The sequence below is a fragment of the Aedes albopictus genome, chromosome 2 (assembly GCF_035046485.1).
Source record: "Aedes albopictus strain Foshan chromosome 2, AalbF5, whole genome shotgun sequence".
NCBI classification, from domain to species: Eukaryota; Metazoa; Arthropoda; class Insecta; order Diptera; family Culicidae; genus Aedes; species Aedes albopictus.
Genome location: NC_085137.1, coordinates 489,560,547 through 489,587,872, shown reverse-complemented (window position 1 = coordinate 489,587,872; position 27,326 = coordinate 489,560,547). Strand labels below are relative to the sequence as shown.

The following is a 27,326-nucleotide window of genomic DNA, read 5'->3' as shown; positions in this document are numbered from 1 at the left end:
CATTTGTATGGGAAGTCTGTAACCCAAATGTTGAACGCTTCCTTAAGCTAGCTCATCCTAATGTTGGACGGTTCTTGCCAATTGTTGAACGGTTGAAGCTTTGTTCGTAATTGATGACGTATAACCCAACATCAACCTATCATTCACCTGTTTTTACTTTGGCCACCAAACCCAACATAGACCCAACAGTTATCCGATGTGAGTCCAACAGTGGTCCAACATTTGATAAAATTTGACCCGACTTTGACCCGACATCCGATATTTTTTCACTCTGGCGGTTTTTTTTTTCAGGTTTTTCGTGTTTTGTGCCCAGTTAGTCCGAGCTAGTGACAATTCATTTAAATGACAAGTAAACGCACATTGGAAGAGAGCTCTAGTGGACTGAAACCATTTTAAACATGACTAGATGCAAAAATGGCAGAGAAGATTTGATTAGAAGCGAAAACGATAGAAGAAAAGTACGCCTTTAAAAGCCCCTGAAACTCTCCTAGAAACCCATGGGACCCACTCAACCCCCAAGAACACTCATGGGACGACCCTGAAATCCATTGAAAACTCATGGGTTGCTCCTGAGCCTCCTGGAACGCCCTAAAATACTCCTGGGAGCCCCTTAACACTCTGAATTCCTCTTGAACACCTCTGGAACGCCCTTGAAACCCATTGAAAACCACTGGAATCTTTCTGAAGCCCACTGGTACACCCCTAGAACATCCCTGGAACGCCCTTGAAACCCCATGAAATGCACGGTTAGGTAAAGTGAAAAAAAATTCTAGCAGTCATGCTAACATCGTAGGTTATGCCAGTGTTCAACAATTGGATCATGGATGCATAATGATAGTGTGATAAGAAAAATATTTTTTTAACTTAAATTACAATGAAAATGTGATTTTAAACAATGTTAAACTGTTAATAACATCCTTCCAGTTCTTGTAACTATGGTGTGCCTTTGATTTTTGTGGTCGATTTGCCCGCAAAGCTTATTTCGTAACAGCAATTTCTTAAAATTAATCTTAAGAATTGTGCAGTTTTCGCGTCATCAGCGGTACAAAATTTTCAATCAATTTTTTTGACGTAAATATGTATAATTATGTAACTTAATTAATGCAATATCATGACCCACATGTATATGCATCTACATCTTACGTTTACGTTGGATGAAAATTACTTAAGTAAGATTTATAATAAAATATTCAGAAACTGTTCAACATTTGGGTAGTGTTCAACAATTGGCGAATTACCCTATTTACTAAACGAATGTATCGTAGGATCATGATTCACTTTGGTCATATAACTTTTTGATTTTGAATCATGTTGTGAAGACTTTCGCGCTATTGTTCGCTTCACGCGGAAAGCAAACAATGGATCATTCACGTCAGATGATCGATCAATGTTTCTTCTCAAAACTTAATCTAGTCTGCAAAAAAAGGGTCAGCGCCGTTACTTGAAGTGGCGGACTATACAAAGTGCGCTACAAAAAAAAGTCTACGACTATCTAAGTCATGTTATTTTACAACGAACATTCACAATAAAATAATAGCATGAAACGAGCTCACCCATTTATGTGTCTCCATCGCTGGTTGTCTGTGTATCGCGACGTCGAACGAATCACAAAGGCAAGCGTGCACTAATTTGGATGATTAGCTGCAAAGCTACCGCACAACTCCGATCTTTGGCTACCGCACGGCCGAACCACCCCTAACGGATCTAATTCCGGCTCTAACACACGCGTGCCATAAACTTGCTGTATATGTAATGTATTCTTACATTTACATCGACGCGAATGCTTTAAAATCGCGACTTCGATTTGGTGCTCCGCGCCCTAGTAAAACAACATGTCTTATAGAAGTTATTTCGACTCCAGTATGACCAGTTACAAAGTTTTGGTTTGAAACAATAAATCCGATTTTCAGACTGCTATACGACTGAAGAAGCGCAGAAGGTGGAGCCTGCGCAATATCTTTGTGATGTCATATTCATGTTCTATATGAATCTGAGCATACTTAATTATGTACCTTAGTATGTTTTGCATTATATATTTTCAACAAATTCTAGAAAACAGTGCCTTGGCAATCAAGTTTCGAAATGTCAATAATAAAAACCGACAACTGCGAAAAACGACATGCATTAATAATTCTACAAAGCCACTTTAACGCTTAATTGCCAAACTGTGATCATAAATTTTAATGCCAATCATTTTTTACGGTGAAATAGACTATTGTACCCCGATAAAATTAATGCGCCTTATATATCAGTATTTTCGAAGAATTTTGCATCAAAATAAATAAATAGTATTCATTTTATTTTAATACAAAAACTCAAACATGCTTTATTTTTCTCAAGAATTTGTCAAGTTTATACATACATAACACAAACTATTGAAACATAATAGAATATTTGATAAAAATTTAATAATCTAGAAATAAAACTAAATGGGACTCTGTGACATGGCATGATACATGTTTTGAGATATGTATGATTCAAAAATGGCTTGATATTGTTTTTGTTGTGGTTGTTGCTGGTTCTCATGTTTGGTTTGGTATTTGAACGGTTTGATTTCTGTCACGATTTGAAAAGACAACAAATATCAAGTATCAAATAATTATCACAGTTTATACATTGAAGCGGCTCAAAGAGCATTATGCTCGGTAAAATCGGCCCTTATAGATAATCATATATTTTGTGGTACATAACATATATTCCTGTCATTTTTTTTATATAGGTATTCATAACTAAGATTCTGTTAGGAGTATATTTTTTTACGTAGGTAAAAATCGATTCTACATTTCTATGAACAATGAATGGTAGTGTAGCATGTCCCTGTTCAAAAAAAATGAATTAGGTTTATGTTATACATGTTTTCTATCATACTGCAGAAAACCAAAATTCGACTAATTATAAACATACGAAACATACTATGTTTTGTCTAAACATGATTGAAAACAAGTCTTAAACAAGAAACTGCAAATGTTACTCTAATATGACATATAGAACATACTGAGCATGTATGGTAACAAACAAAGTGTACCTAAATAGAACATACCCAACATAATCGAAAACAACATGCAAGGTTTGTTTGAGAAAACAAAAAATATTCTTTAATAAGACTTCTAAATAGAAGATCACTGTGCGTAGGTTTTAGGTATCATGAAAACGACATATCCATGACATAATATGTTTCGAGAAACTTCATAACAACTGCTGTAGGACAAAGTAAATATTTTGCTATTTCGGATTATGTTTTCAGTGTGACTTGGGCGAAGGCACCACCGGCACATAATGATAAAATGCGAATAAAAAAGAACGAACACACCCGCGCCGACCGGGTGGCTTTACGAAACTTTTAACGTTCGTTGCTACTGGTATTGTTGAGAAATTTGAAACAACATTTTTGCATTGAGTAGGCACGTAATGATAGATCTTGACGAAATATTCCAGTGAAAATTACTTTTACTAATCGAAAATGTCTTTTCTTACTGTTACAGTAACTTTAATGGTGCTTGGAAATAAATATTTCATTTGTGAGGTTTTTTTTCTTTTCTAGTATGCTGTGGCTTCGTGGTCGTGCGGTTAGTGTCACCAAGCATTTAGTCGCACCGTGCTACGGAGCGTGGGTTCGATTCCCGCCGCAGCAGTCAGGAAAAGTTTTTGGCTGTGCCACTGGGCGTCGCATGCTAGTCCGTTGTCTAGTGTCGTGCTTCCTTCAAAGAGCGAATAGCTCACTGGAAGCACTGAACGCGTCCAGTGTCTTAAAAAAACTCCATATTTTAGTTATCTAGTTTACATTGCCCTATTTTTTCAACTCTCACAATGACCATCATCAGAGCTGGTATTATTTGCTTCGTCAGAATGTTTACTATGAGAGCTTGAAGAAACTTTGTGCTCTAATTGAAGTCCCAGTCAATCGTTAATGTATTTATAATTTCTGAAACAGTCTATATTATCCCTAAATTAGTCTCACAGATGTATATATTTTTGCCAGCACGTGGTAAAAACGCCCCGCTAGTTGTACACAGCTGTAGTGTGATGCTGCAGATAGTGGTTGACTACGCCACAGTCGGTAGTTTGATTTTTATAGTTCATAGTTATGTTTTCACAACTTTACAACTGTTTTTATGAAATTCAAATAACTCAACGAACATATGTACAGATGGGTAAATTATTGGTTAAATTGGGAAAAAATCCACAGCTCAGGTGAGATTTGAACTCACGACCCTTATTCGCTAGACAAGTGCTTTATCAACTAAACTACCGAGCCAATTAATGACCCGGCAACTTAGTTGTCATAAGGTTCAATTCTAATCTCATCGATCTATATCATCTTCCCCTAAACCGCAAATATAACCATCTCTGTTGTACATATGTACGAAGAGCGAAAGCGATTTGTTTGTCGATGTGAGTCAAAGTGAGGCAAAGTATTGAGATTTCATTATTGATATTATTCCTTTACATGTATTGGAAAAATAACAATAAAGTTTATCCTCACTTTACCTAGGGTATAACAGACGTTGGATCACTTTGCGGTCTTCGACAAAGTTGTTTGGCATAACCTACAAAGTTGTTTGGCATCACCTACAATAATACCGAAGGGTTTGATTATTGAACGCTTACAGCGCCACCTAGCGGCAAAATTCGAAAACCTAAAATTTCTGCATACATTTGGCTAAGTTTTCCCATACAAACTTCAAGCGTTTTGAGCGCCCCCTTAGGCTCAACCGATTTTGCTCAAATTTTGAACGTAGCTTCTGGGAGTCCAAAACAACTGATTTAGGAGGTAAGACTTGGCAATTTCGAAATTTTTGTTTTTCATATAAGTGTGGGCCACCTTAATGTATAGACTAGACTAGTTCATTTCGAAAAAAGTGTCTTTTTGAATGCATACGTTATTAATATACATAAGTCTATCATCAATGCAACATCAAAACGATATCCATTTGGAAACTCTTTCCCCTCCCCCGTGGAACCCCACCATATAAAAAAACCTAGTTATGCTATTTGTTCATTCAATATGTACCGCTGATGCAAATTCGCAACTTCAGTAACGTACAACATATACCTCTCGCTCTCATTATAAATAATCCCCATAGTTTGGTTCATCCCAAACGTATCCTTAATGAAGATGCATAACCTCTCAGTTTCACCGAAATTCACATCCTCAAAAAACAGCAGCACTAATTTAAACTTGGTCTTCTCTATCTCTCTCCGTCACAGGTGTTCCTGGTCAGATGGTCAACGAGAACCGGCAGAACCTGTAGTCCGGTGCGGTGAACTTTATTGAAAAACAGTACTCCCAGATGTGTACTGAGTGGGAAGTGTGTACACAGTAGTGGTCAGCACTCCAGCATGGATACCGAGAATCCGAGCGCAACTCCATAAATTTCCATCGGTTGGTTGCACAAAAATCTAACGTTCATCGTTCCCAAAGGGCGAGGCCGGCGTGGCGAGGCGAGACGAACGTAGGGCCAAAGATTAAACTGAACTGCTTTGCTGGGCTTACGAGGCGGAGGAGATTCGGTGTATTTGACGATGGTTGGATGCAGAGATATGAAATTTTAATCCCCAAACGAGGCCCAGGCTCGGGAAGAAGCCAACGATGACGAATCCGGTCAAGGTGATGGTACTTGACTGAAATGGGAAATCATCATTCCAGCATCCCAGCTCGAAGGGAAACTCATTAATAGTCGGTGCCAAAAGTTGTCCTAGAGAGAAGAAGCAATAAAAAATAGGGACATATGTCCGAAGGTCCATTTGGGAGTGATGTGGCCAAATCAGATTCGCCGCCACCGTACGACCAGAGGGAATTTCCCAAACCGAGAAGTGTGTTTGGTTAGTACTTGAAACATCCCCAATTCTGGGACAAATTTGACTCAACTCGGCGGAAAATCGCTCCACGAGGATAAACTTTGCGAAATTGATTTTCCGAAGCGAAAAGTCGCGCCAAGCGCCGTCGTCGGTGGGAAAATAAATAAAATTCAAATTGAATTTCGCGTCCCTTTCTCTTCATTTGGGATGAAATAACGGCGCTAAACGGGGATCGTTTTGAATACAAGGAACAGAATGACGAGAGAACAACAAAGTGAATGATTATAAATTGAAAAAAAAAGTGCTTCAACTCAACTCAAGTAGAGGGGGTATAAACGAAAATTGTTGCAAACCAAGTTAAAAAAAGAAGTCTGAAAATACGAAAAGGGAAAGTGAATTTGGGATAAAGTTAATTATTAAAACGTAAAATGAGTTTTGAAGTCAACCGTGAAAAAAAGAAGTGAAAACATCGCGGAAAAGTTCCACAACCTCTTATACCACGCATATTGAAAATAATTAGTCCAGCTGTGTAGTGAAGTGTAAAGTGTGTTTCCCATCCCTATAGAAAGCTCAACCCACTAGTAGTATAATCAAGAGGTCTAATTATTGGGCACGTAATCAACGCCAACAATCGGAAGAAGTGGGCTGAAAGTGCGCTGGTGTAGAATTCAATAGCGCGAGTCAAATATCCCGGAATTCCCTGTCCTGCAAAATGACGAACAAAATGGCCATGGAGTGGATTACGGCCATCGATAAGAGGTAAGGTTGACGTTGTAAATATGCCGGAAATTGGCTCCTTTCATGAACGATGCTTTTGTTATGTGGGGGAGGTAGGGTTTATAATTAGAGCAGGGCGTTTATTTAGCATGGTACTTATTTAGCAAAGTACTATACAGTGACCGTCAAAAAAAAGATCCATCATACAGTGATTATAGTTTTGAACCAAAGCTTCAAGCAAAATGATAAAATATAAAGTACTGGACAGAATTAAGTGCGCATTGGTTGTTTTTCATAGAAAATGCTCATTAGTGTGGGACATAGAGGTAATTTTTTTAGATCAATGTTTTTACCTTTCTCGTACACCAAGTGTACTGGAAAGGCTATATGTTCACTCCAAAAATGACTTTTTGATAGGAGGCCAGGAGGGTCGAGTCACATATACCAATCAACTCAGCTCGACGAATTGAGGTGATGTCTGTGTGCAGGGATGCCAGATGATTTTTTGAAAAATCTGTATCACTCTTTTCAAAAATCTGTATCCCATACAAAATTTGGAGGAAAAATCTGTGTCCCATACAAAAATGAAATGGCCCCTCTAGCTCAAAAATCTGTTGTTGCGTATGCAAAAACAAAAACTTTGCGAAATTGATTTTCCGAAGCGAAAAGTCGCGCCAAGCGCCGTCGTCGGTGGGAAAATAAATAAAATTCAAATTGAATTTCGCGTCCCTTTCTCTTCATTTGGGATGAAATAACGGCGCTAAACGGGGAAAAATCTGTATCACTCTTTTCAAAAATCTGTATCCCATACAAAAATGAAATGGCCCCTCTAGCTCAAAAATCTGTATTTCATATAAAACGAAATCTGTATGGATGCTCAAAAATCTGTATAATACAGATAAATCTGTATATATGGCATCCCTGTCTGTGTGTGTGTATGTGTGTGTGTATGTGTGTGTATGTTTACAAAAAGTCTCACATCATTTTTTGGCAGTAAACCTTAACCGATTTCAATGACCGACGGTTTGTTCGACGCGGAATCTGGTCCCATTGTTTCCTATTGAAAATGGTTCGGATCGGTCATTTAGGTGTTCCGGACCGGTACCCCAAGTAGGGGCCAGATATGAAAACGCTCCAAACCCATCCATGCGACACATCAAACTACGGCGTTTTGAATAACTTGAAGAATGGTAGGCGGGAAAATGGTCTCAGACCATATCTGAATCGGTAGTGTCCCATGCATGCGACATATCAAACCGCTGCTGTTTTGATAACCAAATGAACAGTAAGCAAGAAAATAGTCTCAGACCATATCTGAACCGGTTGTGTTACGGAATCGGTTCCAATGTCCCGCCGGAGGTGGCCAAGTATAAAAATCAACCAAACCCATGAATGCGACATATCAAATATGAAGTGGCTTTTTGCCTTTTTCGTACACCAAAGTGAAAGGCTATATGTTCACTCAAAAAACGAATTTTCGTTTCGTTCCCGAAATATGTGTAGAAAAAAGTCGTCCCGAAAGGGTTAAGATATTCTCTCATGAATTTTCCCTACATTTCTTTTCTAGATTTCTATGGGTTATTCCACCAGGAATGACTTTGGAAGTTCTTCTAGGGATTCGTTTAGAAAAATATCAACAGGAATTTCTCAATGGATTTTTCCTTCAGATATTTCGTTATAATTTTTTCAGATTTTTGAATGGTTTCTTCATTTTTCAAATATTCCATCAGTAATTGGTTCAGGTATTTCTTCAGGAACTCCAACTGAGATATCTTCAGGAATTGCTCTAGGGATGCCATTAAAAATTCCCACAATATTGCGTCCAGTGAATTTCTTCAGGGATTCCTCCTGAGATACTGCCATTATTACTTTCAGTGTCTCAACCAGGAATTCCCTCTGAGATTCCTTCGGGGTTTCCTCCAGATATTCTTCCACGTATTACTCCAGAAATTTATCCGGAATTTTCTCTAAGGATACCTCAAATTATTTCTACACGGATTCCTTAATTATTTTATTCAAAAATATTTCCTAGGAATTTCTACGGAAATTCGTTTAGACATATCTCAATAGTTTTTTGGGGATCTTTGCAGACACTCATCCATTCCCAGTTATTCGGATTTTTTTTTGGAAATTCTCCAAGCGTACTTTCATAAAATCCTCCAAGAATTAGCTCCAGGAATTAGCTACCCCGACCGTTGCCAGCTTATCAACATGGGAAGCCTTTCCACAAAAAGAACCAAGCTTCAACATTTTTTTTATTTGAAATTATCAATGGTGTACTCGACTGTCCCGCGCTTCTTGTTGAAGTCCTTTTGAATGTTCCTCCCCGACGTTTTCGCAACTCAACGTTTCTCGCTGCTCAGAGCTACAGAACAAGCTAAAGTCAAAGAAATCCATTAGGTGTATGTAAACGAGCTTCTCATAATGTAAGTGTTAGTTTCGAGTTTGATATGTCCATTGATTCTTTTAGAAATGGGATACGTAAATTAGTATAGTTAATATTAGAACAGTCTGTACGACTAAGTCAAAGACAAAGAAATAACTAAATAAATTAATAAATTTTTCTATCAATTCCTCATTTTTTTCCGGAAGTCCACCAAGTATATCCCGAGAAGTCTCTTCAGGAAGTTTTTAAGAAATTTCTCCTGGGATTCCTTCAAGGATTTCCTTCTGATATTCTTCCAGAGTTTCATTCAAAAGTACTTCTTAAGATTTTTTCAGGGATTCTATTGATGATTCCATCAGAAATTCTTTATGTGTTTTTTTATCAGATATTATTACTGGGATTCCTTCTGAAATTGCTGAAGATATTTTTATCTCTAGAGACTTTTTTAGAATTATAGGGATTGCTTCAGGAACTTCAAGAAAAGTATTCTTCCAGAGCTCTAGAAGTTCTTATACAAAATTATTTTCTAGTCCTATATTGCTTTGGGAATTCTTCCTAAAGTTTCTCCAAGAATTCATTGAGAGATATCCTAAGTGATTTCTGCAGAAATTTCAACAAGATTTTTTTCAAATGGTCTTGAGGTTCCATCAGAAAAATCTCCTTGGATGACTTTAGAGATTTTTTTTTAGAACTTCTTCTAGAAATTGCACAAAAATTACTGAAGGATTCCTTAAAAAACCAGAAGGAATTTCAAAGAATCTCCTAGAAGGAATTCTTGAAAATTTTTTGAGGGATTCTTGGAAAAAAAAATCATGAACCAATTTCTGAAGTGTGCAATTCCTAGATTAATGCCTAGGATAATAACTAGGAAAATACCTGAAGAAACACCTTAAGAGAACCTCCCCAGCAGCACACATGTAACAGAAGAGTCACGGCAGCGCAGGTTTTGGTTGCACACGAGCCAATGTCTAGTTAATCTAGCTTTGGGTTGGAATTGCATAACCGTAGCTCCAGGGCAACCAAAAATCTGCGCTTTCATGACTCTTCTGTGGCATGTGTGCTGTTTGGGTCTCTTGATTTTTAGAATCATATTAATGAGAGACTTATTAAGAAACATTGCAAGTAATTCCATGGAAAAATGCATAAAAAATACACTGAGATGATACCTGGAAAAATCCATAGAGGAATCTCTGAAGGAATCTCTTCAAAAATATCTGCAGAAATCGCAGACAAAAGTACTGGTGGAATTCTGGAAGAAATCCCTCAATAAGTTTCTGATGAATCCCTGGAAGATTTTCTGAAGGAACCTTGTAAGAACTCTTTTTAACATCTGAATTAATTGTCTGAAAATGTTTTCATTCAGTTTCTGATTTGTACACAAAAACCCTAAACTTCTACCTGGAGAAATTGTCTAATGGAAATGGTGCAGAACTAATTAAAAATCTTGAAGGTTTTTTCTAGAAAACCACTGATGAAATAAAAAAAAAGGATTTTTTTTGGAGGAATCTTTGGAATAACACCTGAAAGAACTGGAAAACCCTCCGCAGGTATTCATAGAAAAAAATCTTGGAAATTCCTTAAAAAATTCCTTGGAAAATGTTAAGGAATTGATTCTGGAAAAATTTCTGCATGAACTGTTGAGAGAATCTTTGCAAAAACAAATCTGAACGAATCCTTCAAGCAATGTCTGCAGGAATTCCTTAGGGAACTTTTGGAAAACCCCCTGGAGGAACTTCCAGAGAAATCTCGTGAAAATTTTCTAGAGGAATTTCCATATAAATGCCCGAGAAAATCCTTGTTATACACGAAGGAACCTCTGAAGTAATTCAAGCAACAATTTCTGAAAAGGTTTCAGGATAAATTTATCAATTTTTTTTATCGAAAACCCTAGAGGAATTTTGGAAATAATTTCCGAATATTTGTAGAATAATCTTTTGAAGAAAAATTTGGAGAAACTCCTGGAGAAAGCCCTGGTGAAATTCCTAGGCGAAATGTTGGGAAATTTCTAGAAGAATTTAAAAAGAAATCCCAAAGAAAAACTCCAGAAAAAAATCGGACAATATTTCTAGATGAATTCTTTCAGAAATATTTGAAAAAAAAAACACATAACGGAATACCAGCATGGACTTATGTATTAATTCTTGAAGGAATTTCCTATGATATCCTTTAAAAAATTTCGGGAGAAATTTCGGAAGAATTGTCTGAGGAAATCCGTAGACCAGTTTCAACATGAATCTTTTGGGAAATATCTTGAGAAAATCCTGAAGAAGCGCCAAGGAAAATTCCTGGGGGAACTCCTGAAAGAATCTCTGGAAACATTTTCAAAAAATCCATAGACAGCAATGCATTTTAAGGGATACAAAAATTAATCTTTTGACAAATTCTTGCTAATATCATTCCAAGATATCCGGCGACAATCTTCTTTTTGTAAGCATTTCAACATTTTTTATGGCGGTGTCGCTGGAGGTGATTCTGGAGAATTTTCAAGAAATTTTTAAAATAATTGTTGCAAAACTCATAGTACTTCCAATTACAGAAAAGCTTCGATAAAAAATAATGCACGAGGGGGGCTTTCCGGAATGATTCTTAATTAGACGCAATGTTGAGTGGAATCATTTCCTTTGGGCGTACCAGTACACTATGGGTTATCAGGCGGCTAAAAATCAAAAAGTGATTTGCTCTAATTTATATTTTTGATAGTCATTCGACAGCAAACACTTCTACTAAGATTATTTAAAAAATCGGTGCATTATACATTGTCAAAATTGAGATTTGCAAGAAAAATAATGTTTCAGAAGTAACAATAAGGATTCTTAATCAATGAATTTTGATAAATCAATGTATAAATTTGACCACATCTTTGCACACTATCGGAAAGTTTTCATAAAAAGACACTTAAAAAAATAAAAAGGTGATAAATTTGTATTTAGAAGTCACCAAATATAGCAGCTACACGGAAAATAAAATGGTGAAATTTATTAAAAACTTTAGACATCATATACAAGCTGTTTTTTTTTTTGTTACAATATTTTTTATAACAAAGGTTGCTATAAAACATGTACAGTTAGTAGATAAAATAGCAAACATTCTTACAAAGTTCCCACTGAAAAGAACAAAAATGTAATAACTTTTGTTATGTTCATAACAAAAATATTACAAAACTTATTTCATGAAATATAATAGAAAATAACAAAATTATAATAAATTGTGTTATAATTCCTTCGACACCTTTTAGGGTAAAAACTAATTTTTATACTCAATTTTTGGGTGAATACTTTTAAGTGTGCTGTTCTATTTTTAGAAAAAGTAACACAAAGAAAATTTCCAGTACATTATAAAATTTTCGGATCCGAACGGGATTTGAACCAAGACACCTACCATCGGTAGAAATCTGGCGGCTCTGCCAATGAGGCCATCACAGCACTTGAAGAGGGCGGTGATAGAAGCTTTACTGGTTCTACACGCTCAGAAAACCGTTCTGATAAACGTGAACAAACAAACGCAAATATGAGAACAAGCAAATATACACCGTGAACTGGAACTAGTTCCAGCTGTCAATATGGGCGTTCTAGAAAACGTGAAATCTAGTTCACGGTGTACATTTCTTATTGTTGTTATCGTTGCTATGCATAGTTCCCGTTTGTTCCCGTTGACGTGATTGGGAGTTCACGTATATCGGAACGGATTTTTTTGCGTGTACGTATTACCAGTTTCGTCATTCAAATCTCCGTATGTCAGACGAACACGAGCCGGGTGGTATGACGTCACATTGAACTCGTTGACATATATAATAGGCTTGATTTGTCGTTAGTAATTTTGTTTTAATCGATCACAATTATATCATATGCAGATGATACCAACTGTAGAAAAAATATATTTTATTTTGAGCAATGAAATGGAATCTATCACATAAGGAGTGATCCATTAAGTTTATAGGATTGAAAATTTCCAAATTTGGTGTGACGTACTTAATGGATGCTCCCTTAGGTCGAAGCCGAATAGGTAGAATAATCAAAATCCATGATTAATTGAGCAGAATTAGTAGCATTGTTGGCATTTTTGATTGTTATAATTATTTAGTTCCACTTTTTCTTCCTCCACGTTCAATAACATTCATTACCTGGTATACTATTTTGACGAAATTAGAGCGCCAGTACTGTTTTGGTATTTTCTGAAATCGATCTCATGTTTTCGCGTATAAAGATACGTCAGTTGTGTAAAATACAACTCAAAAGTAATGGAAGGCATATGAAACATAGTTCCATGTAACGGAAAAATGTTCATTTGGACGCAAATTACAGCACATGCAATACCCCTCGTTTAAGATAGGATGTCTTTGAGTATTATCGGCAGCTTTGTTGTCGTCGTATTAAGGGGTTTGTCGGCCAAATTATGCCTGAAACTTGCTCACACAGAAAAATAACTAGACTTTAAATCAATAAAACAAATGGTTGATTTTCGAACTGAGAATTTACTTATTCCAAAGTTATATTTCTTCGTTCTTACTTACAGTTTAACGATAAAAACAACCAATTACTATCATTCCATGAAACGTTGGAAACTTCATTTGTTTCTACAAAATGAAGATCGCAATCTTCCTATAACTTTCAAACGGTTCGTCCAATCAAGTGAGTGTTAAAGAGAAAGTTGTGTTGTTGGGATAGACAAATGTGTTGGAATTAACATAGTGTTGTTGATCGAGCATCACGAATAACTTAAAGGGCACATTTTCTAACATATTGAAACACTCATGAAGTTAAATCCGAAATTCGAATGTTTCAGAAACTGTTACTTTAAGGAAGATTATTATTAAAGGCATTACAATTCGATATTTTGTAGAAGCATATTCTGGTATTGAAACATAGTTTTATATTAATAATGTGATTTTTCAAAAATCCGCCCAAAGTTACTATTAGGAAAACTTTTTTAATAATCCGTGTTTCTTTTATCACTTAAACAGCCGAGTTTCCTACAAAATTATACTCTTTCAGTGTAAAAAATACGGTATTTTGGGAATTTGAATTTTTGTGTTAAAATATGATTTTAATGAGTGTTTTTTTTTTCAGTGTATATTCTTTTTCACAGAAGTCATTTGTTTTCTTACCATTCCTTTCAGACACTTTTTCTCTATAACGAATGGATTACGAATGGAGTTACATTTTTGCAAGAACATTCATGTCAAAAACATATACGTCCGTCTCAAAAGTTACTCTCGAGCAGGGATGCCAGATGTTTTTTTGAAAATTCTGTATCACGTTTTTCAAACATCTGTATTCCATACAAAATTTGGGAGAAAAATCTGTATCCCATATAAAAATAAAATGGTCCCTCTAGCTCAAAAATCTGTATTTCATATAAATCGAAATCTGTATGGAAGCTCAAAAATCTGTATAATACAGATAAATCTGTATGTATGGCATCCCTGCTCTCGAGACCAAACGATCTTCTCTCACGTCAAAACACCTATAATGTTATGCGGAATACGTTGGCAAAGTTTCGTCCGATACCGAATATTAAAAATTTGTCGTTTACAGATTTCGCGCAAAACTGCTCTATACTGGATTCACTTTTACACGACTTTCTTTACGCGGCTTTTCCACAGTTTCGAAGTTACACGATGTTCATTTGGGATGATTTTAATTTCCTGTTTGCTATTTTTTCCCCGCTGGCCCTCAAATTTCTACTTGTGATCTCTCTTACTGTCTTTGACATCCTGCCAAAATTTGAAAACGATCTGATGAACATGTTTCAAATCTTTTTACACGTTCTTTACATGAACCTATCTATCGCATGAGAATACAAAACTAGGGTTAACAGAGAAGCAAGAAAAGCTAATAATCTGAGGAAGGAGAAGTTTGTAAATGTTTACCTGTTTTGTTTCACACCAGACAAGACTTTACAATTGTGCCAGAAAACTAACCCAAGCTAAAAAAATCTGTAAACGGAAAAGTTCCGATTTGGATTGGAGTGCAATGAAAGAACCCTAAAAATTAAGAAAACAGATAGCTGTGAAGTATTTGATTTGCAGCTAATTATATATCTAGTTTACAGTTTGATAATAATGTTTACATCCGACAAACCATGTTGATATTCCGACAGTATTTTTATTACAGCTTCTAGCAGATTATAACTACATAAGTGATAACAAGTTCTGTTACATTTAAACAAATATGACGCTATACACAAATTACGTTTCGCTCAAAGGAGAGGGGGAAGTACAATTTAGCGTTACGGTCCATACAAAAAAATTTGGACTTTAATACAAAAAGCGTAACGGGAGAGGAGGGGATGTTAAAACATTTAGCGTTGCGTTATAAATGAATGCTATCTATGTTATAAGTTTAGTTTTAAGTCTTTTGGCTCAAGTGATCAATATAACAAGAATGATACAACTTTTTCTCGCAAATACAAAAAATCAAACAAATTTTGAAATTATTTTGTTACAAAAATATAGCAAATATTACAAAAAATGTGTTACGAAATTATGTTATCGGTGCCTAATTATTTTAATTTGCATAATGTAACAAATGGTGTTATATATCTGTTTGAATAAATAAAACAAGTTTTGTTTTTAAAATAATAACACATTTTTTTACAATTCTGTTATAATTATACACCTATAAGAATCCTTACAACAAAATTGTATCAAATTCTGTTATTTCTTACAACGGTTGTTATAATTTTGTTATTATCTTGTTAGGAGCTTCTGGTCGGGCTCCTAGCAGTTCACGAAGAGTTAGGCTGCACATATTTGCACGTTTTTTATTTAGGGAATGTTATATTTTATCAGTGTATTTAGCAGTTTTGGTCAGTTATTGGCTACTAATCATCCTTTTGCAGAGTTCCAAACCTCAAACTGTTTTTGCCGTAAATGTTCGAACTTCGGCTTTTTATATGATAACCGCAGCGTTAATCGTAAATGTGGCTTAAACACACATTTTCAAAAAAAAATCACAATAATGGACCATACGCCATTTTCAAAAATGTGTCTAGAAAATTATTTTTTAAGTGGGAACATCAAATATGAGTTACTTTACGTATAAATGATACGAAGAAATAAAAAAAAATGTTTTTTGGCCGCCGGATTGTATGGAAACCGGTCATACTGCAGTATAGGGTGCGCTAAAATTTAAAAACATTGAGTAACCAGCTCTGGTTTTACCATTCCAGCACAGGATCGAGGTCCAGTCCTGCTGGAAATTTTTCCCGAATCATTTGACCATCTTTTCCAAAAGTACCGAGGTCAATCGACAAATCGTCATCCGTACGGATCTTCGAGGGAGATCGAACACTCGCACGTGTGTTACATTGCTTCATGCAATGGGTGCATGTACGCATCCATTACAGGAAGCAATGTAACACACGTGCGAGTGTTCGATCTCCCTCGAGGATCCGTAGGTCATCTACCACTTTACCGTTCGAGTAATAAAATTTCAACATTTCCGCGTTCTCCTTCATCGATTGATCTGTAGCTTCCACTGAAACATGCTCGCTATAAATAACCTCGTGTGAGGTGATTTGTAAATCACCTCCATCTACATTGCTTCCGACTTGAGCTGTTTCACAAACAGTCTCTCTTAGGAATTGATATTGAATAGGGGATGTTCATAGAATTCAGTGAAATTAAACCAACGAACAAAACAACCACCGACGACGAGGCCAATAAAAGGCAATACAACATCGCCACTTGATTGGCAGGCAAGAGCAGAAAAACAGCTGCATTGAATTATCCAACATAGAAGCAACACTCTATTTATTCTTCCTGCAGGCTGCTTTTGACTAGGGCAACCAAGGTTTTAATCTTGTCCACAATTGCCTCGAACAGATGTTTCCTTCTTGGTTTCTAATAATCGGCGTCAGCTGCCTTCTCTACTGCAGCCACGCCCAAACACGTGAAATATACGAACGTTGCCCAAAACCACCTGCATCATGGTACATCGCCAAGACGTCCACCGACACCGTCAGGCCAAAGGAAAAATTCTTTGCAATAGCCATCGCCAAAGTAGACAGCATGGAGGACAATCTCCTGGATCAAATATTTTACAGCCCCTGTCTGGAGATTGGCCACACTGGACCTTCTCTACAGCACGCTAGCCAATACATCATCTACGGGAGCTGCGACATGCAACGAATGTTTCGGTTCATCCTTCAGCGTTCTAGTTCTTCGGAGTGCTGGGACATGGAACTGCGAATGTTTGAACCGATGAATAGTTCATTCGTTCCGTGTCAATCTCTATCGTTGGCTCATTCCTACTCGGTGGTCTGGTCATCAAACGCTATCAGCATACTTACAGTGGGCTTTTCCAATGGAATTCCTCTCCAAGTGGTTAACCGCAGTACGATCCTATTCGTGAACTCCACTAACCTTAGAGAGAAGCAGCTGTATGCTGACTTTGATAGATTGTATCCGAATCAGTTGAATGTGATCAATCGAACGAATTGCACCTTGGCTGGAATGAACGCCTCCTTTGAAAACATATGGAATCATATTTGCAGAGAGAATCTACGACGTAACGATGGACGTTTCAAGCGTTACTGGGTAGTAGCAGGTTTATACATAGCTGGGGTAATTGCTGCTGGGATTGTATTAAGGTTTTTGCTAAAACTAGTGAAATAGGGTTAAAGTTTTTTTTATATTAATGATGAAAACTGTTAACCGTTTGCCTAGATTGACACTAAAATAATGTCATTTCATTAGACTGTTAGGAACACTATTACGGATCACGTTGTACTGGGATTTCATAATAAGAGTCTCTATTTGTAACGGTAATTAACTAGCCTAACGCCGCATGGCAAATTTGGTATCAATTACTAATTTACAAATTAGCTTCCATATCTTGTAAAAAATATTGTAAAAGAACTACAATTTCCTTAAAATAATAAGATTGCATAATTGTCCCTCGAATTCTTGTTTCACCAAGTCCACGTCTATTTCGGGCACAACCTGAATTCAATTCCCGGCACACCTTCTACGTGACACTATGGTACCGTAATCTGGGGGGTAGTTGATCAGCGGGGTGAAGTTAATCACAATGGGATCCACGTCGTTCAACCGCTGAGGGCGCTACAATTTTGTTTCGATGGACAAAAATATTGACGTGAATATATTGTTTGAAAATGTTTGAAGATTTTTTGAAGGTTTTTATGCCAATTATGTTAAATTTTACATAAAAATATCGACTTTATGGATGTGTTTTAAAACTTGGTAAAAAAAATATGTCTTTTAAAAAATCGCCTCCCATCAACGACTCTCAAAACGCTTTTATTCATTCACGGTAGTCTTATTGAACACAGCTTTGAGTAAAAATTGATGTTAAATTCAAGTTTTATTTGAAAATAACATATTTTTGCGAAAGTATGACGATTTTTCAGGAAATTGCGTACCTTTAGGCGTTTAATGTGGATCATTTTGTAACTTAAAGGGGCTGGCCAAAATGTTTGGGACGGGCTTGGTGGTCTAGTGGCTACCGCTTCTGATTCGTATGCAGAAGGTCATGGGTTCAATCCCTGGCCCGTCCTTTTCATCCTACTTTGTATCTTTCTATCCACTTTCTCTCACTCTCTCTTCTCTACATATACAACTCATGTATATTCATATGTTCATAGCCATCGCTAGAACCAGAAACGAGTTGAAAAAAGTCGTTTCCCTCCCTTCCAACTTCCACTCACAGCACAGTGTATATATAACGCCTATAAGTTATGCAACCAAAGCGTGCTGTGCCGCTTGACCTTATTCACCTTATTCACCACACAATCTATCACGAACACTATAAATAACCCTATCCATGGATCGCATCACCGACCCAACGGTGACTCCCAGATCTCCCATCCTTTCCGTCTAACAAATACCCCAGTCCGTGCGGGTTGTGGGACGCAGAGTGCTCTCGGTCTCTAGTAGCAACAACCAGTACACTCTAACATTTCTTTCCCTTCCCAGCTGACTATAAGGACTTGGCCGGCGCCGTTATTGATCAAATATGCATGAGCTGCTAAAATTGCACTTTGAGAATAAGTGGAATGTCCCAGCCCCTTATTCAGTTGGATCACAATGCAACTGGTACCAGTTTAGATCAATCACGGAGGAGCAACCATTGACATGTATAGACGGATTTCGCGCCAACTCGAACAAATGTTGGCAGCACCCTCTCAGATTACAACGAAACTTTCTTGGTGTGTAGACCTTTCCCAGATAAGCCACTTTGCATACTCATTTTTCTAATTTTTTTTCTCGACTGACTTTTGATAAGGGCTAAACTTTTTTTATGGATTTTTTAAAAATGGTTTTAATCAAAAAATGACTACTCCTACAAAAAAGTGTTGTATGGGTGATTATCACAAAATAAGTCAAATTTTAAGAAAAAAATACTGAAAAAAATCCAAAATGAGCCCTACACTGAAAAAAATCATTTCTAAAAATTCAAAGTTGATTTAAAAAAAAACACCATTTTTGATTTTGATGAAATTTTGTCTCAAGACAGGTAATTATGTTCCTTACCAACCGTCCATACATCACAAGATAGGCACTTTTAAGGAAAAAAAGTTTTTCTAACAAAAACTTTTTCTTGTTCGAATGATTTTTTTTTCAGTGTATTTTGTTATCAACAATAAAACCAGTGAAGGCCATAACAATCCCAGAATCCAATGAAACTCAATTTTCTAGGAGATTTTGTGTTATTTATTCAATCATTTGGAAGGGTTTTCCTATACATAAAAAACTTCAAAATATTACAAATGTATTTTCTTAGGAAATGTAATGTTTGATCGCAATATGTATTGAAGTGCACTTTTAAATATACAATTATTTATAATTATGAATTTTTCAAATATATATATATGTGTCTTAGAGCCAATTTCAAACATGTTCTTTTCTATTTTTTTCCGATCATACTAAATATTTTTGGTTCATCTTCTGAATTAGAATACCTGTTTGCCTTTACTTTGTCGCCAGGAATAGGCAAAAAACTATGGAATTTCTGAGTGCCTGGTATTGTTTTGGCGTTATTATATATTTCTTCGAGATCTTCTGACATTTTAATGTACTGTTCAGTGGATACGTAACAGAAATTTAATTTAGTTATATTTTTATCTGTCTGTACAACTGCCCAGTTATATAACTCTCGTGGAGTTGTTATGGTATTTCCATAATCTCGAGCAAGAGAGCAATGCCATTCGCTTGAGAGTGCCACCAATAGCATCACATGGACCTTTACCGTGGGACGTTGCAAAAAAATGCCATTCTGCTCTTAATGCATGCTTTGACTGGAATCTACATAGACTAGCAAAGTTCTTCTTATTTTTGTATTGTGATGCTGCCCCATCAGACATAAAATAAATTTTAGAAAAGTTCGTTAATTGTTTCATAAAATCTATCATTTTTGAGATGAACAACTGGACCGCAACTGTATCGTGAGCCATTGAGCCATAATGAAGCTAACATTTACAGGTTTATTATCTTTCATATAGTAAATTTCAAATGGGTGTATTGTTGCTTGCGAGTTGTTCCAACTTTTCACAAGCACGGAAAAAGCAATTATCTGTTCTGGTGGAAATATCGCAAAGCATTTTTTGTATTAGTTCATCTTGTGACACAATTCTTATACTGTTGAACATTAAATTTACATTTTCATGAATAGTACATATGCATACATTATGTATACCAGTAGAATCAAGTAAAATACAATGCTTTGGTCGCAACTGTGTAAATACTGTGAAACCAATATTCACAGTTTTGTACATATCTACAAAAATCATATAAGCCTCTTTGAGCGACATCATCAAAAGTCGTTTTTGAACTTGTTGTTTTTTTTTCATTTCGAACCTCAGAAACAAAATCATTTGTTCCTGGCATTGGCCTGCTGATATCATTATCATCAAAAAATTGTCTTACTATTTGTTTTGTATCGTCATCATTACCATGCCCCCTTCTTTTTTCGGTGGTACAAAGAATACCCTGTTCATAAACAAGATCCTTCACCTGCCTCGCCATATACATTGGTGCGTTAAACTCTCTTGTGATTTTATTTACCGACCAAGACTTAGGAAGTACAGATAGTATTTTAATCTGTTCGCTTCTGTCAGTTGTAGGGTGATTGAACTTATCCTTTAACTGCATAATTATCTCGTCATACGCCTCCACTTTGCCAACATCCGTTGAATCTATTCCGAAGATATTTTTTCGAACTGCTTTCGTAATCTGCAATGATTTGTTTATGCGATATTCCATACTTCTCATGTTTCTAGATGAAATTGGCGATAAACTCAATGTTTCAGCAATGGTATTAAACTTCTCAATATTATGGGGACCCTGTAGTTGATCTGTTGACGGAATTGACTCCAATGATGGAATAGATGGTACCATATCTGTAAGATAAAAGTTAAGGTTAACAATATAATAATGAATGCAGTGGAAAGTTAATGATAGTTATTTATGCAACGAGTTGCAAAAATGATTTTTTTTCGCACAAGTAGTACATTTATCCAACGAGGCTTGCCGGGTTGGATAAATACGAAGAATACTGAAAAATGTAGTTTTGCAACGAGCTGCAAAATGAGTTATATAAAAGAAGCTAACACGTTGAAGGCTTACTTACCCAGCTCATGTTCGATTTGTTGACCACTCGTTGACGGTTCTGGTTCTGGAACATCATGATGTTGCTGCCCACTAAATGATGGTTGCATAGTTTCGTCGTTTCCATCCGATCGGCGTTTTTTCGTATTCGGGCTTCTGTTGTGACTTATCAATCCACGACATGACTCACAAATACTCATCGATTCGTCGATTTCATGTGTATATCCCATGGAATGAATTTTATCTATCAATCTTAATGACATGCCCCGTAGATTATGACGGTTGCACTTTGGATTGTTTATTTTTGCACTGCACTTGAATTTGTTGAATTTTGATTTATACGATTGATCCATTACTTTTCAGAACTGCCTTTAATAACCAAAGAGAAGTAACACGTTGAATGATACCGATTCATTTTCTTGTTTTGTTCATATTTGCTTTAGGTACAACTCTTGATTTGTTTTTTTTTCGATTAGGTAGTTCGAATCTAATAAATAGCCTTACCTAATATTAGGTAAGAACATGGGGTAGAAACGTTTGGGTAGAAATTACAGCAGCACGTATGAAATGCGTGTTCTAATTGTATATTGTTTCGTACTTCTAGAGTGCTGCTGCGTGAATATGGGTGCATTGCATTGTCGCATATGACACAATAAGTTTCATTGCATTTTGAGATTACTAGATAACCTTCACTGGTTTAGTTTGTTTTTAAAAAAAGACACTGAAAAAATAATAATTTGGACATGAAAAAGTTTTTGTTAGAAAAACTTTTTTTCCTTAAAAGTGCCTATCTTGTGATGTATGGACGGTTGGTAGGGAACATAATTACCTGTCTTGAGACAAAATTTCATCAAAATCAAAAATGGTGTTTTTTTTAAATCAACTTTGAATTTTTAGAAATGATTTTTTTCAGTGTAGGGCTCATTTTGGATTTTTTTTCAGTATTTTTTTCTTAAAATTTGACTTATTTTGTGATATTCACCCATACAACACTTTTTTGTAGGAGTAGTCATTTTTTGATTAAAAACATTTTTAAAAAATCCATAAAAAAAAAGTTTAGCCCTTTTCAAAAGTCAGTCCAGACAAATTTTGAAGAAACTAAGTATGCAAAGTGGCTTATCTAGTCTTGGTGTACATACCCAGAAAGTTTCATTGTAATCTGAGAGGGTGCTGCCAACTCCGAATACGATTTGGGGCGAAATTCGTCTATAGTCAGAATTGATCGATCGTAAAGGGGCTGGCCAAAATGTTTGGGATAGGCAACTTTTATTTCTCTCACAAAAAAGTACTACATGCTGTAACTTTTCATAGAGTGCATCAAAAACTCTCAAATTTTGGCTGTTTGTCAACCTATTATGTGTGCATCAGTGGTACAAATTTGGGCTCGATTGATTAAATTTTCGCGAAGCTAGAACTGATCTCGTAGAACACTATTTTTTAGACAACTAATTTTTGAGCTGTCATATCTCGGAGACCAGTGAACCGAATTGAATGAAATATTGATCGTTTATCAACAATATATTATTGCTTGAAAAATCTTTAAAACATAGGCACTTTTCAAACGTTGAAAAAAGTTATGATAAATTGACACTTTTAGGATCTTTCTCGAAAAATGTATTTTTTTTTAATCTATGTCATTAAATTTTATTTTTGATATCCAAAGATTTTCTACTTCTGTTCTTAAGATATCTATAATAAGATATATTAGAGCTCATTTAGATTAAAGGAAGAACACATTTAGTATTTTTTGTGTGGTATTGTAAATTTGACTCATTTTTCTCTATATGGGTGAAAATGTCAAATCATCATAACTTTTTTCAACGTTTGAAAAGTACCAATGTTTTGAGTGATTTTCAAGCAATAATATATTGATGATAATCGCTCAAAATTTCATTGAATTCGATTCACTGGTCTCCGAGATATAACAGCTCAAAAATTAGTTGTCTCAAATATAGTGTTTTACGAGAACGGTTCTAGCTTCGCGAAAGATCAACCAATCGAGCTCAAATTTGTACCAATGATGTACATATAATAGGTTGACAAACAGTCAAAATTCAGCTCTCGATATTGAGCTTGTACAACTTTTTAAAATATGAAATTTGGTAAAATTAAAATATCTTGCCTTTTGTTCAACCAATTTTAAATCTTTTTCCATAAATTAAAACCTGAATATAATACCATTCGATCAACTGAATGCAGGTTTTGCGTCAGATTGATGAAATTCAAGATATTGATGAGTTTTTGGGGATGATCTCCTTAAATTTTAGCAAATTTTCGAAAAATATATGAAGAAATGTATTTTTTTAATCAGAAAAAAAAAACAATTTAAAAATTCTTTCTTAACGTTTTTTTTGACATATCATATGTAGGCAAGTTTCAGTAAAAAAAATCAGCTCAATCGGAGCATTGATTACGGAGAATGAAACGTGTGAAGTGAGCGACTTTGCTTAAAAATAGAACAAAAATCGATTTCAAATCATCAACCTTGTATGGAAAGTCGAACAAATTTTCGCTCTACTGTAATTTTTTTCCTTCGAGTTTTCGAACTCAGGGCATGATTCTACGCCGAAAACGATCGTTAGCTTACCGAGTTCAAAAATGCTGTAAACTAGTGTAATTTATCAGTTTTGATAAGTTCAGTGGTTCCTACGGTCATGGACCAAGCGAATTTCTTAAGAACCAAAGGTGTGAGGAAAAAGTGAAGAAGGTTTTTCGCATTTTGCACTTCAGGGAGTACTTATCACAATGTAGTTGTATTGCAAAGATCAGTGGTTTCCAATCTATGGTCACGGGCCACGTCAATATCTCATCCAATATATGGTCACGGGCCACCTGAATATCTCAAGAACCGAAAGTGCTAGGAAGAAGAGCAAATGTTTTACGGATTGACCATCTAAAGGATCAGTATCTCTGATATAGATATGTTGAAAAACTAGTGGTTTCCAATCTATAATCACGGGCCACGTGAATATCTCAAGAACCGAAAGTGCCTACCCTCTACCCTACCTTTTACCCTACCTTCTACTCTACCATCTACTTCTATCCTACCCTTTAACATAACCCTCTACCCGACCTTCTATCCTACCCTCTACCCTAATTGTCTACCCTACCTACCCCTCAACCTTACCTCCTATTCTACCCTCTACCCTAACCCTCTACCCCTTCCTCTACCCTACCTTCGACTCTAACCCTCTACCCTACCCTCGACTCTAACCCTCTACCCTACCCTCTGCTCTAACTTCTACCCTACTCTCTACCTAACCCTCTACCCAATCTTCTATCCTACCTTCTACCCTAACCCTCTACCCTACCTTTTACCCTACCCTCTACCCTACCTTCTACCCTATCCACCAACATAACCCTCTACCCAAACCATCTACCCTACCCTCTACCCTAACCCTCTATGTATCATATGTATCTACTTGTTCCCGAATACCTAAAACCCCAATTTACGCCTAAGCTTAGCTTAGCTTAGCTTAGCTTAGACTGACTGCACATATCTATGGTTGCTACTCCGTGATTGACCCGAACCAATGACAGTTGCGCAATGAATCAACTGAATAATTGACTGGGAGTGGTCAACATTCTCACTGTGCACGCTTCAGAAATTCTCTTTTACAGTACAATAACGGCGCCGGCCACGTCCTTGCAGTCAGGTTGGGAGAGGGAAGGAATATTAGTACCAACCTTTGTTAAGTGAAGGACCGCGTTTACCGCTGCGACTCCACCAAAGGCTGCAGGAAGGAGTGTTTGTTATTAGGGAAGGTATCGTTGGGTCAGGATTCACTTTGATAAGTAATATGACCTTTTGATGTTTGTTCGCCATGCTGGCCGCCGTGACATTGTTCGCTTTACGCGGAAAGCGGACAATCGAACACTCGCGTTGAGTGATCGCTCAATATTTACCACAACCGACGTGTCCGAATAAGCACCCGATCTCGCCATTGTTCGCTTCACGCGGGAAGCAAACAGAAGATCATTCACGTCAAGTGATCGCTCAATATTTACCACAACCGACGTGTCCGAACAAGCTCACGATGTCGCCATTGTTCGCTTCACGCGGGAAGCAAACAATAGATCACTCACGTCAAGTGATCGTTCAATATTTACCACAACCGACGTGTCCGAATACGCACCCGATCTCGCCATTGTTCGCTTCACGCGGGAAGCAAACAAAAGATCACTCGCGTCAAGTGATCGCTCAATATTTACCACAACCGACGTGTCCGAACAAACACACAGTCTCGCCATTGTTCGCTTCACGCGGGAAGCAAACAATAGATCACTCACGTCAAGTGATCGCTCAATATTTACCACAACCGACGTGTCCGAACAACCACACAGTCTCGCCATAGTTTGCTTCACGCGGGAAGCAGACAATCGAACACTCGCGGGGAGTGATCGCTCAGTGTTTACCACAACCGACGTGTCCGAACAAGCACACAATCTCGCCAATGTTCGCTTCACGCGGGAGGCAAACAAAGATCACTAACGTCAAGTGATCGCTCAATATTTACCACAACCGACGTGTCCGAACAATCTCACGATGTCGCCATTGTTCGCTTCACGCGGGAAGCAAACAATAAATCACTCACGTCAAGTGATCGCTCAATATTAACCACAACCGACATGTCCGAACAAGCACACAATCTCGTCATTGTTCGCTTCACGCGGGAAGCAGACAATCGAACACTCGCGGGGAGTGATCGCTCAGTGTTTACCACAACCGACGTGTCCGAACAAGCACACAATCTCGCCAATGTTCGCTTCACGCGGGAGGCAAACAAAGATCACTAACGTCAAGTGATCGCTCAATATTTACCACAACCGACGTGTCCGAACAAGCACACAATCTCGTCATTGTTCGCTTTACGCGAGAAGCAAACAATAGACCACTCGCGTCAAGTGATCGCTCAATATTTACCACAACCGACGTGTCCGAACAAGCACACAATCTCGCCATTGTTCGCTTCACGCGGGAGGCAAACAAAAGTTCACTAACGTCAAGTGATCGCTCAATATTTACCACAACCGACGTGTCCGAACAAGCACACAATCTCGTCATTGTTCGCTTTACGCGAGAAGCAAACAATAGACCACTCGCGTCAAGTGATCGCTCAATATTTACCACAACCGACGTGTCCGAACAAGCACACAATCTCGTCATTGTTCGCTTTACGCGAGAAGCAAACAATAGACCACTCGCGTCAAGTGATCGCTCAATATTTACCACAACCGACGTGTGCGAATAAGCACACAGTCTCGCCATTGTTCGCTTCACGCGGGAAGCAAACAATAGATCACTCACGTCATGTGATCGCTCAATATTTACCACAACCGACGTGTCCGAACAAGCACCCGATCTCGCCATTGTTCGTTTTACGCGGGAAGTAAACAATAGATCACTCGCGTCAAGTGATCGCTCAATATTTACCACAACCGACGTGTCCGAACAAGCACACAGTCTTGCCATTGTTCGCTTCACGCGGGAAGCAGACAATCGAACACTCGCGGGGAGTGATCGCTCAGTGTTTACCACAACCGACGTGTCCGAACAAGCACACAATCTCGCCAATGTTCGCTTCACGCGGGAGGCAAACAAAAGATCACTAACGTCAAGTGATCGCTCAATATTTACCACTAGCGACGTGTCCGAACAAGCACACAATCTCGCCATTGTTCACTTCACGCGGGAAGCAGACAATCGAACACTCGCGGCAAGTGATCGCTAAATATTTACCACAACCGACAGTGAACTTTTGAAATACATATCCACAGTAAAAAGTAGTATGAAACGAGCTCACCCATTTATTTGTCTTCATTCATCTCTCCATCGTTAGTTGTCTGGATTTCTTG

General features: G+C 37.1%; 1 protein-coding gene across 2 annotated transcripts in view; it reads left to right on the top strand.

Moving 5' to 3' along the window:
- The window catches only part of LOC109423294 (rap guanine nucleotide exchange factor 4), a 957,479-nt gene that overhangs the window by 149,587 nt on the left and 780,566 nt on the right, over positions 1 to 27,326 (top strand). For both annotated transcript variants that reach the window (XM_062854198.1, XM_029870605.2), the window contains exon 2: positions 5,209 to 6,558. In XM_062854198.1, the coding sequence (XP_062710182.1) occupies positions 6,512 to 6,558 (47 nt within the window). In that variant the 5' untranslated portion in view covers positions 5,209 to 6,511. The remainder of the gene's footprint in view (positions 1 to 5,208; positions 6,559 to 27,326) is intronic.